This window comes from Myxine glutinosa, chromosome 1, assembly GCF_964187855.1.
Source record: "Myxine glutinosa chromosome 1, kmMyxGlut1.1, whole genome shotgun sequence".
NCBI classification, from domain to species: Eukaryota; Metazoa; Chordata; class Myxini; order Myxiniformes; family Myxinidae; genus Myxine; species Myxine glutinosa.
The window spans coordinates 277,795,461-277,807,991 of NC_136261.1; the positions used below are offsets into that span (position 1 = coordinate 277,795,461).

Sequence of the window (12,531 nt, forward strand, 5' to 3'; positions counted from 1 at the left end):
GGGCATTGTCCTCTGCCCACACATTTAATGCCTTCTCCATTGCTTCAATGTAAATTGACCCCGACATGGGTAATCACTTTGGTGCTGGGTACCGTGCTAGTCACAACACTTTCATGAATCGCCTTCTAGTTTTTCTTTATGTAGCACAGTCGACTCATTCACATCATAGTGCCTGCCCACAGAGGCCGCACTATCGCCTCTTTATAGTCACAGTCAAGCAGTTCCACTTTCTGGCTCATTACTTTTTCTGCCTCTTGGGAGCAGACATCTACTGGACTATTCATACGCTTGGGACCCATGGTCGAATGATGTGCGCAAAAGTTTACGAGCATGAGTCACAGCAGGTCAAGGCAGCATGACGAGAAGAAAGAATGAGAACCAGGACACGCTGCACATAAGTAGTTGTGTAGGGGTTGTGGGTAGATGTAGGATGGGTAGGTAGTGTGACCATTGTTTGTGGGGGATGGAGGCAGGTAATGGTGATAGGGGGATGGTTTGTGCGCATGTAGAGCTGCTTTATGCGTGACACATGGAAGATGCCTTTAGAAGTGTTACGTGTGTGGCTGGTGGGAAATGGTTTTTGAATAGCTGGAAGTGGTTTTGTGCATGATGTGTGGAAGATGCTTTTGGAACTGCTGGTTGGGTTAAGGTTCGTTAGAGCTGCTTTGTGTTTGTGTGCGGCTGGCAGAAGTTGATTTTAGAACTGTTATGCACGCGGCTGGTTGGGGAGTGGGGGGGGACGGGGACGTGGGTGGTTTTTGCGCCCAATAAAAACTGTGAATACACGAAGCACAGGGCTGCGAATGTAGAAGCAGGTCACATTTTATGAACTGCGAATACGCGGGGTCCGGGAATGTCGAATCAGTGAATGTCGGGGTTCCACGGTACTTAAAATACAAGCAAATGCCCACCCTACACCAATACTACAGATTAACCCACACGGCCCATGACCGAAGATAAGTACGAAACAAATCACAAAATACAAGAAAAACAGGCATGTTCTTATTCTTGAAGAGGATTGAAGGGGGTGGTGGAGGAATAAAGAAGTCATGCAGGGAAAAAAAATGAAACTGGGTATGTAATGCAAGGAGGGGGAATGAGGGATGCAGCACAAATCATACACTAAAGAAAACCATCCGCTCATATGCAGGAATATGAGAGATTAGACTGAACGGGGCACATAAAAAATATAAATAACCACCTTTAGAGGCCATTTTTCCCCGCAAGCGGGGGTTGGCCTTTTTCGGGAACCGTGGTTGTTGTTTTTTTTTTGGGTCCCCTTTTTGAAGCAATGTTTTACGGCCGGATGCCCTTCCTGACGCCAGCCCTTTTTGCCGCCTTTAACGACAAACAGGGAATTACCAGTGAACTGGTACTCAATTAGCCGACATCGGAAGGATGACAGGCTGAGTCAACCCCCCTGGCGTTAATTCAGCGATCGACCGGGATTCGAACCCAGGATCCTAGGATCCTAAGCCGGCACCCTAGCCGCTAGCCCAACACCAGGGTCAACACTAGCCCAACAACGGGGCACATGCAAAGGAGTAAAGGGAACACGCATTATATCTTTGTGAATGGATAAAGCAATCAAAAAAGGAAGCACAATTTAAATAAACGAGTGGGCCCATTGGTCCGTTGCACCAAATTTTCATTGGTCTTCACCACCTTGCAGCATACCTGCCAGCAGCACTCAGGGGTCTTTTTGGTCCTTGGGGTTTTTTGTGTCTTCGGGGTCTTTGGGAACTTTTGGGGTTTTTAGGGTCCTTGGGGACTTTTGGGTCTTTGGGTCATCTGGATATTTTTGGTGCTCGGGGCCTTTTGAGTCCTCAGGGGCTTTTGGGTCTATGATGTCTTATGGGTCCTTGGGATATTTTGGGTCCTCAGGGACATTTGGGTCCTAAGGGTATTAAGGATCTTGGGGGTCATAAAGGGTCTTCAAAGGTCAAAGGGGTCTCAGCAGTCGAAAGGCTTAAAAGGTACATTTCAATAGTATGTAATTAAGACACAAAAAGTATGACTGACACACACACACACACACACACACACACACACACACACACACACACACACACACACACACACACACACACACACACACACACACACACACACACACACACACACACACACACACACACACACACACACACACACACACACACACACACACACACACACACACACACACACACACACACACACACACACACACACGAAGTGCAAGAAATATCTCACCTATTGGGTTGTGACAAGTTTCAAAAACGTGCAGCTGGTGGGGATTTTGAGTGAAGGTGAAGACTTTTATCAGAGAATCCAAGACGACCACAATCCTGAAAATCAAAAATGAAAAGGCAAACACTTAACTTGGTTGAGTGTGCACTTCGAAAGGCTAACAGCAGTCAGAGGTATTCATTCACCTGTCACGTCTCAACCTCACAGCCTTCACCTCTGTAGAAAACTCGAGCTCGATGACGGTCTTCTTTTTAAGATCATCCCAGATCATGACTGCACGCGTGATATGGAACACGAGTGCTCAATCATGTTGGATCTGACTGTCCAACTAACCATTTAACACCAGTGACTGACTTATCACCACCAAAATTTGTTTTAATTCCCTTGTTTTGTCACATTTGAGGCCACCACTGAGCTTTACTGCCATGACATTTGCATCTCACTGTAGTTACCTTTGTTTGTGGGAAACTTTGGTCGCCTCCCACCTCCCACGAGAGCAAGATAATTGCACCGGAAGAGCATTTCTATATGTCCAATTCCCCCCTCTGCAAAATCTGCATGAAGAAAGAACTTGATTACTTACTTGAAATAAATGCCATGACATGTCACGTGAAAACCTTTGATCTTTGACCTCTTGTGTAAATATTCTAGGCTTGTGGAAGAGCAAGGACCACTCAAGCTACATTCTGACGTCTTGAACAACACAATTTTAATGCAAAAAAGGGAGATGCAACTTTTTTTTGCAAACACACCTGCGAACAACCTCGACTCAAACTTCATTGAACTCTCATGATTGGATGGTTTGCAAAACAACTCACCTTGCCTTTCTTTCTCTTTCAGCGGGTCAGTGTTATAAACACGAAATCCAGACTCTGTACCACAGGCAAAGCACCCTAAAAAAAGAGAAATAAAGAAAATCAATAATTTAAATGTGTCAAATATCATTACAAGGCATTATGTTTATCATCTGGTTACCTGTGCCTCCGGTGGGTGGAGGTTATGGTTTCACCCCTGTTTGTCTGTCTACGAACAGGATATGGCAATACGTTATGGACAAATTCGGACTATATTTGGTGGACAGGTTGGGTGTGTGACGAGGACGAATTGAATTGAACGAATTTTGGTGAAGATCTGGATAAGAGAATTCTTTTTAAATTTTGGAAGCGTTTCTTCACCATTGAAAGATGTCAAAAACCATATTGCCGATTAGGTTTTGGTTCAGGTCCCAATCCAGATCCGGCCTATTAGTGGGATACAAAACAAACTGTTCAGCTTGGTGAAGGTTTGCTCTCGACAGAGTGTGGTTTTAGTTTCCTTCTATAATGGTGGAGAATGAACATGCGTGTCATGAAAGAGGACATTCCTGATAAATGAAATTACAAATACAGAAACCAATAAATAAAACAAGTACAGATACATTCAAAGTACACCGCCCCCATGCCAAATTAATAAATATCCTCCAGCGCGGCATTGCTGGAGCACCATGCAGCACATAGACGGTATTAGGAGGGAGATGTGCACAATAATTGATTGATTGATTGGGTAATTAAAATCAATAAATAATAGTGGTAAAATAATTTCTTGAGATGAATTTCATTAATAATTAATCCAAATATATATGATAATAATTAATCCATTAATTGAGAAATCAATAAATCAAAAATACCCTTACAGCCAAATCACTTGGTCACTATCGTGTCCAAATATCAGCTTCCTAGCTCAGAAAGTGCCTGAGATATCGCCCAAATGAGAAAGGAAATAAATAAGTACTTAATTAATTGTTTAATCAAAACACAAAAAAAAATACTGTTTTTGCCAAAACACTGACTCACTATTGTCCCGAAATTTCAGCTGCCTAGCTCAAAGGATGGCGGAGATATCACACGGACAAACAAAAACAAGAAAAAAAAAGAAAGAAAAAAAAAAGAAGAAATCGGAGATTGCAGACCCTCGCCAGGACATGTTTTTACTGGTTTTTAAGACTTTTGTGTTAAAACAAATATGGCGGCCGAACCACGTGACTCATGACGTCATAGTTTTTTTTTCTCCACCAATTTATCCATAGACGCTCAATAAATTTCATCTTGATCGGATGAAGTTTTGTACTGTGCTTGTCTAATTATGACGTCATAATGGAGGAACCTATGACATCATCATAAACATACACCACATGGCCAAAAATAGGCGGACACCCCTTCTAATTAGTGGATTTGGCTGTTTCAGCCACACCCATTGCTGACAGGTACACTATATATAATCAAGCACACAGCCATGCAATCTCCATAGACAAACATTGGCAGAAGAATGGGCCGTACTGAAGAGTGATTCCATGTTGAAAGGAAGTACTTTCAACGTGGCACCGTCATAGGATGCCACAACAAATTCCAACAAATCAGTTCGTCAAATTTCTGCCCTGCTCGAGCTGCCCTGGTCAACTGTAAGTGCTGTTATTGTGAAGTGGAAACGTCTCGGAGCAACAACAGCTTAGCCATAAAGTGGTAGACCACACAAGCACACAGAACGGGACCGCCGAGTGCTGAAGCGCGGTGCATAAAAATAGTTTGTCCTCGGTTGCAACACTCACTACCGAGTTCCAAACTGCCTCTGAAAGCAACGTCAGCACAACTGTTCGTCGGGAGCTTCATGAAATGGGTTTCCATGGCCGAGCAGCCGCACACAAGCCTAATATCACCATGTGCAATGCCAAGCGTCGGCTGGAGTGGTGTAAAGCTCACCGCCATTGGACTCTGGAGTAGTGGAAACGCGTTCTCTGGCGTGATGAATCACGCTTCACCATGTGGCGGTCCGACGGACAAATCTGGGTTTGGCGGATGCCAGGAGAACGCTACCTGCCCGAATGCATAGTACCCACTGTAAAGTTTGGTGGAGGAGGAATAATGGTCTGGGGCTGTTTTTCATGGTTCGGGTTAGGCTCCTTCGTTCCAGTGAAGGAAAATCTTAATGCTTTCTCGACGATGACACAATGACAATGACATTCTCGACGATTGTGTGCTTCCAACTTTGTGGAAACAGTTTGGGGAAGGCCCTTTCCTGTTTCTGCATTACAATGTCCCCATGCACAAAGTGAAGTCCATACAGAAATGGTTTGTCGAGATCGGTATGGAAGAACCTGACTGGCTTGCACAGAGCCCTGACCTCAACCCCATCGAACACCTTTGGGATGAATTGGAACGCCGACTGCGGGCCAGGCCAAATCGCCCAACATCAGTGCCTGACCTCACTAAGGCTCTTGTGGCTGAATGGAAGCAAATCCCCGCAGCAATGTTTCAACATTAGGTGGAAAGCCTTCCCAGAAGAGTGGAGGCTGTTATAGCAGCAAAGGGGAACCAACTCCATATTAATGCCCATGATTTTGGAATGAATTGTTCGACGAGCACATACGGGTGTGATGTTCGGGTGTCCGCATACTTTTGGCCATGCAGTGCAGTTTGGCGTTCATGGAGAGTTCTTTACAATGAGCCACGTCTCTTTTTTTTTTTTTTCGATGCAGCGCTTTCGGAGAAATAGAGGTGCAAAGATTTTCGGTTTTTCCAAGATGACGCCAGTACCAAAGTGACCTATGTCATAATTATCATTAAAAATTATACAGGAGCATGTGCACCTATGGTGAAAATTTCCTGTCAATCGGACCAACGGTTGCAGAGAAAATCATTTATTCTGTGCGGACAAACAGCGGACAGGGTACCACAGGGGGAGATGGGTACCACAAGGACAGGTACCGACAACTTACCCGGTACCACAAGGGGAGATGCAGAAAATAGGGCCAAATGGAGAAGATCGTCATGGGGCCCGTAAGGCTAACCCCTGCTTTAGCAGGAAAAATGGCCTTGAAATGTGTTGTTGTTGTTGTTGGACAAAAACAGACCCAAATGCAATACCCTCTCCTCTGGCGAGGGTAAGAAACCCGAGTGAAAACTTACTCCCTTTCAGCGTAATTCTTGACGTCATGTAGCGCCTGGAGATGGAATGGGAAAGTATCGGTGCACAAGATTCGTCCTCGTCGTTTGACATAACATGACGATATTCCAAGCAAATTTCAATGTTTAAACGTCGCGGAACTACGTAACTTCCGGTTAGTGCACCCTTCGCGACAAGTCACGTGAGCTCCTGGAGCTCTGACGTAGAAGAATCCCCTAATCCCCATGACAGCGAAATCCTCTGCACGTAGTTTCCAAGCAGTGACACATTCAGCTCCAACAAGTGGGGGGTTGTCTGCTTCCACCGGGAAGAGCGATACTCCCGCCGATGAAACTTTTCAAACCGGGATGAAAACTTTTGAACAAACCCTCGTACCGACAACTTACCCGGTGCCATAAAACTTTCCATTGTTCCACATGTTTATACGTGCCTGGCGTTCTGCCCGAAGGCAGGTTCAGTCCTGCTAAAGCAGTCTCATGGCACGTACACTGGGTGGTTTGCCATTGCAGGTTTCAGAGTTGAAGATGAGTGAAAAATAAATAAATAATGTCCCATTGTAACAAAGAACAACAAAAAAAGGCAAAACAAAGAGCATTCCGTGAACCGAGCAAACAACACACCGAAAGCGACGCAGCGTCAAAACGAGAGCACCGGGTCCGAATCCCGAGCGCGATTCCAGCAAATCATCGAGTTTCCAAACAAAAATCCTGAGCGCCAAAGGTAACGAGGATTCCGAGACACATGACCCAAGAGGTTAAAAACAAACAACAAAGAGCCAGAGAGAGATGTGAGGAAAACACGGACCGTGGTCCTGGTTAAAGGCAGCGAAGAGGAGGCCGTTGCCTTGGGGATCCATGAACCCGGAGATGAACTTGGTTGCGATTAGGTCGGGGGTTGGGATCGGGGTCGGGGTCGGGATCGGGGTTCTAGTTGAGGGTGGGACTGTTGCTTGCGCCAGGAATCTGGAATATCGCCGGAAGTTACTACGCCATTGCCGGAAGTTATATACTTGTTCTTCTTCATCCTCATTATTAAATCTGTTCGGCGTCTCTCAAACATACCGTCCAAATCGGATACATTACGTGTGGTCAATATGTTTTCCAGTATAAACTTATTTCCTGATAATATCGCAACTCGTAAAGAAGATTTATTTTAAATTGTCAACATTACTTTTCTCTTTTTATTTAAAATGAAAGTACTGTATGAGTAAACGTGTGTGTGAGAGATGAATACTTTTAGGCGGTGTATTTGTCACGTCGTTCGTTTAAGTTGTTCTGTGGAAATATTTACAAAAAAATTTAATTGTATTTCTTTGCAGTTTACAACACAACCGTATTTTGCGGTTTCAATTGTGCACAACAAGCAAGCCTCTCAACTCCCGCTCCAGTCAGGGGATCCAAAATGTGACATGACGTCATGATGACGTCATGATCTATATAGCGTTTCCAGGCATGAATGTTTTGCGCATTAACAGTCAACACGACAACACCCCAAATTCATTTTCTGTTGAACTTATCGGTGTATACAACATAACAGGAGCAGCATAACTCAAAAAATTATAACGGCTCGGTTCAGCCATCTCCTTCAAAAGCTTACGACAACGTGAAAACGACAGAAAACATGTACTCTTCATCTTCCTCCTCTATCCCTTCTCTTTGTGCTTCTTCTTCTGCTTCTTCCTTTACATCTTCTTCTTCTTCTTAAACACTCTTTAAAGGACAACTTCCAGCCGATCACAACGATGATCGTTTTATGTGTGCGTGCATGTCGATCGGTGCGAGTCCAAATATTTGTTCAGCTCGTGATTACCTCCACTGCCGAAGGTGGACCGACGGACATTATGTATTCACTTAAAGCCCTGTTTGTCACATGCGAAATCAAAGATTCTGTGTAATCCATCGGTTGGTCTGTCCGTTATTCTGTCTGACTCTCTGTCTCACTGTCCCTGTTTGTAATAAATGTTAATCGCATACAGGTCGCAATTTTACTCCTATCTTCACTAAACCTATAACCACCTGGTACAGGTAGTCAAACCTATAGGAGCCTATTGTTTTCGAGGTCAATCTTACAATATATATATATATACAATCTTAAACGAATATATATATGTATGTACAGTCACGTGAAAAAGTAAGTACACCCCATGTGAAGTTTTGACTTTTTCAACATATTTCAACATACAGCTATTTGATCTTCATTTCAACAATATTGCTAGATAAAGGTGATATAATATAACAAATATCATGAAACATTTACATTTTGTAATCCTTTGTTTAATTTAAATAAACATAAATGCAAATTTCCCATGTGGAAAAAGTAAGTACACCCCGACATTTATCACTACTTCAAATCCCTAAAATTAGAATCAGGTGCACCAGCTCAGGTGCAAATGATTAGAACATCGTTAGAGAGGATCTTGGAGGAAACTGTCTTATTTAAACCTCAGACATTTAGTTTGGTTTGCTCTTTGTTGTTGAAGTGTGCGGCATCACCATGCCTAGATCAAAAGAGCTCTCTGAGGCCTTCAGAAAGAAGGTTATGGGTGGCTACGAGTCTTGGAAGGGATTTAAAAAGATCTCCAAACAATATGAAATCAATAATTCGACTGTCCGGAAGATCATCTCCAAGTGGAGAAGATCCCAAACAACTGCCAACTTGTTCAGGTCAGGCCGCCCCGGCAAGTTCAGCCCGAGAGCAGACCGCAAGATGCTGAAAGAAGTCTCTAAGAACCCCAGAATGTCATCACGGGATCGACAGGTAGCTCTTGCCACTGTTGATGTCAAAGTGCACAAGTCTACCATTAGAAAGAGGCTGCACAAATTTGATCTACATGGGAGGTGTGCCAGGAGGAAACCTTTGCTGTCCAGAAAGAACATCAGGGCAAGACTAAAGTTTGCCAATGAACACCGAGGCAAAGACCAGCACTTCTGGAACAATGTGCTCTGGACAGATGAGTCAAAGGTAGAGATATTTGCCCACAGTACCAGAAGACATGTTTGGTGAAAACCAAAGACAGCATTTGACCATAAGAACCTGATACCAACTGTAAAAGCATGGTGGTGGAAATATTATGGTTTGGGGCAGCTTTGCTGCATCAGGGCTTGGGCAGCTCACCATCATAGAATCCACTAGGAATTCTTCATTGTACCAGAGGGTGCTTGAGGATAATGTGAGGCCATATGTCGGGAAGTTGAAGCTCAACCGAAGGTGGACCTTGCAACATGATAATGACCCTAAACATACCAGTAAATCCACCTAGGAATGGCTGAAAAGAAAGAAATGGGGGGTTCTGGAATGGCCAAGTCAAAGCCCGGATCTAAATCCCATCGAGATGTTGTGGGGGGATTTGAAACGAGCTGTGCATGCAAGAAACCCCTCAAACATGGTACAGCTGAAAGAATTCTGCATGGAGGAGTGAGCAAAAATTTCTCCCAGATGATGTCAGAGACTGGTAGACAGTTATAAGAAACGCCTACTTGAGCGTTTCTTATAACTATATACTTGTTTCTGCCAAAGGGGGCAATACCACCTATTAGAACCAAGGGTGTACTTACTTTTTCCCCAGAAGGAAATGGCATCTCTGTTAATTTTTTGTTGAATAAATTATTGCAAAGTCAATTTATCATTGTTTTTTGTTCAATTAGATCACCTTTATCTATAGATATTGTTTAAATGAATATGAAATATTGATATGTCCACATATGTTAAAAAGATTTAAAAAATAATTTCATGGGGTGTACTTGCTTTTTCCACATGCGAAATTTGCATTTATGTTTATTTAAATTATACAATGGACTACAAAATGTAAATGTTTCATGATATTTGTTATATTATATCACCTTTATCGATCAATATTGTTGAAATGAAGATCAAATAGCTGTATGTTGAAATATGTTGAAAAAGTCAAAACTTTACATGGGGTGTACTTACTTTTTCACGTGACTGTATATGTATATATACACACACACACACAGTCGTAACCAAAAATATTGGCACCCTTGCACTTTTTTCAAATAACTCACAATTTTCTCTAAAAATAAGTTGAAATTGACAAAAGTATTTGGTCTTCGCAATTCTTTATTTCACTGTTAATATTACAGAACCTTTGTTTTTCATTCAGAACTTAATATATCCTTTTAAATCAGAAAAAACAGAAACAGCATTGACAAAATTATTGACACCCTCAACTTAATATTTGGTAGCACAACCTTTGGACGAATAACTGCAGTCAAGCGCCTCCTATAACCATGAATGAGCTTCCTGCATCTCTCTATTGGCAGTTTGGCGCACTCTTCTTGTGCAAACTGCTCCAGTTCTCCCAGATTTGAAGGGTGCCTTCTCCCAAATGCTGTTTTCAGATCTCCCCACAGGTGTTCAATGGGATTTAGATCTGGACTCATTGCTGGCCACTTCAGAATAGTTCAGCGTTTTGTCTTAAACCATTCCTGGGTGCTTTTTGAAGTGTGTTTGGGGTCATTGTCCTGCTGCAAGACCGATGACCTTTGACGGAGACCCAGCTTTCTGACACTGGGTTGAACATTGCGCTCCAAAATGCCTTGGTAATCTCTTGATTTCATGATGCCATGCACACATTCAAGGCACCCAGTGCCAGAGGCAGCACAGCAACCCGAAAACATCACTGAACCTCCTTCATGTTTGACTGTAGGGAAGGTGTTCTTTTCTTTGAAGGCTTCATTTTGTTTTCTCCAAACATAGAGATGATGTGCTTTACCAAAAACCTCTAATTTTGACTCATCTGTCCACAGGACATATTCCCAGAAGGATTTTGGCTTCTTCAGGTGTGTTTTGGAAAACTTCAGTCGGGCTTTCTTCTGCTTCTCTCTCAGCAGTGGGGTCCTCCTGGGTCTCCTACCCTGGAACCCCCTTTCATTGAGTTGGCGACGGATCGTGCGAGTTGAAACTGTCTTACCTTGTGTCTGAAGGTCAGCTTGAATCTGTGTGGCAGTTGATTGAGATGCTTTCTCCATCATTTGAACAAACCTTCGCTGCAATCTTCGATCAAGTTTTCTTTTGCGGCCACGTCCAGGGAGGTTAGCTGCAGTGCCATGGGCCTTAAGCTTCCTGATAACATTGTGTATGGTGGACACATGAATATCAAGGTCTCTGGAGATGGACTTGTAGCCTTGAGACTGTCCATGCCTGGCTACAATGTTGTGTTTGACCTCAGACAATTCTCTGGTTTTCTTTCTTTTCTCCATGCTCATTGTGGTACACACAGTGACACAAAACAGCAGAATGACTCCTTTTCTCCATTCAAACTGGTTGAATGAGTGATTTTTATATTGTAGGCATCTCCTGCAACTCACCAGAGGTGAGTTCAATTCCAAAGTAAAGGAGAATCACCTGCTTGAAATATAATTATTTCTAAGAACTTCTAAAAGGTGCCAATAATATTGTTGTGGATTCCGGGTCTGTCGACGTACTAAGTGGGGGTTTATGACCCCGTTTTCCCCTCAGACTCCGAGTCCACAGGCCGCCGGCCGCGACTAAACTCGTGGTCGACGGGTTGCGAAGCAACTCCAATCGCCAGTCTCCCAGCCACATGCCGAAGGGTTGCTGGTCAATGAATCCCAAATACCTTTGAGACACGCGACCAGAAAGTCCGGGTATTGAACCCTCACGTCCCCACACCTTATGGCATGCCGAGTGGATCGCACCGTGTGGGTCGCAGCGTTATCTTCCATGATTGATGGGCCTGATTGATTAGTTGAATTCAGTTTCGGACAATGCTAGGCCAATGAAGGAAAAGACGGACTAAAACAGGTTTGAAAAGAACACAATGTACAGCCTTTTATTTACAAGGCAAAGAGACGAGAGGCAGTCTTAGCTTAGTATTTCTTACCTCGTTTAATCCCAACAGGCGCCTTCACACACAGACGGGAATGAATTGCACAGGTTAATTCGTACCGATGTACGTGCCGACGCTGACTAGGGTCCACCAGCTCCTGTGCGCAGCTCACGGCCATTCAGAACGCGCAGCTTGAAGGTCCTCACGAACGACGATCTAGCTAAGATGAATTGCTGCACATGACTAGATGAACCAGCACGTCAGACAGCCAGCTTCAAGATCAATGGTGGGAGAGATGAATGCCAAGAGAGAGGAACGCCAAGAGAGAGAGCTTGAATGACGATTGGCACAAGCCTTTGTCGGGTGGAATATCCTTCTCGAAGGTTCCACGGCCTCCCATTGGCCGAGGTTGGTCACGTGCGGTCATTCAGCCCTACCTCCCGATAGGAAGGTTTCATTCCTCCATCCCTCTTTCATTCAGGGAGGTTTTACGATCCACCATTGGTCGTCTGCCCGTGATGTGTCCACGACTCCTCATTGGTCGCTTGCTG

The 12,531-nt window shown here is 43.8% G+C and overlaps 2 protein-coding genes across 2 annotated transcripts in view; one reads left to right on the top strand and one right to left on the bottom strand.

Moving 5' to 3' along the window:
- The window catches only part of WDR45B (WD repeat domain 45B), a 28,931-nt gene extending 21,769 nt beyond the window's left edge, over positions 1-7,162 (bottom strand). Inside the window, exons 1-5 of the mRNA XM_068132276.2 lie at positions 6,976-7,162; positions 3,051-3,125; positions 2,685-2,786; positions 2,418-2,505; positions 2,236-2,330 (exon numbers count right to left, since the gene is read on the bottom strand). Of these exons, the coding sequence (XP_067988377.1) occupies positions 2,236-2,330; positions 2,418-2,505; positions 2,685-2,786; positions 3,051-3,125; positions 6,976-7,027 (412 nt within the window). The 5' untranslated portion in view covers positions 7,028-7,162. The remainder of the gene's footprint in view (positions 1-2,235; positions 2,331-2,417; positions 2,506-2,684; positions 2,787-3,050; positions 3,126-6,975) is intronic.
- ZNF575 (zinc finger protein 575) overlaps positions 1-12,531 on the top strand; it is a 686,770-nt gene that overhangs the window by 478,754 nt on the left and 195,485 nt on the right. The gene's annotated exons all lie outside the window — the stretch shown is intronic.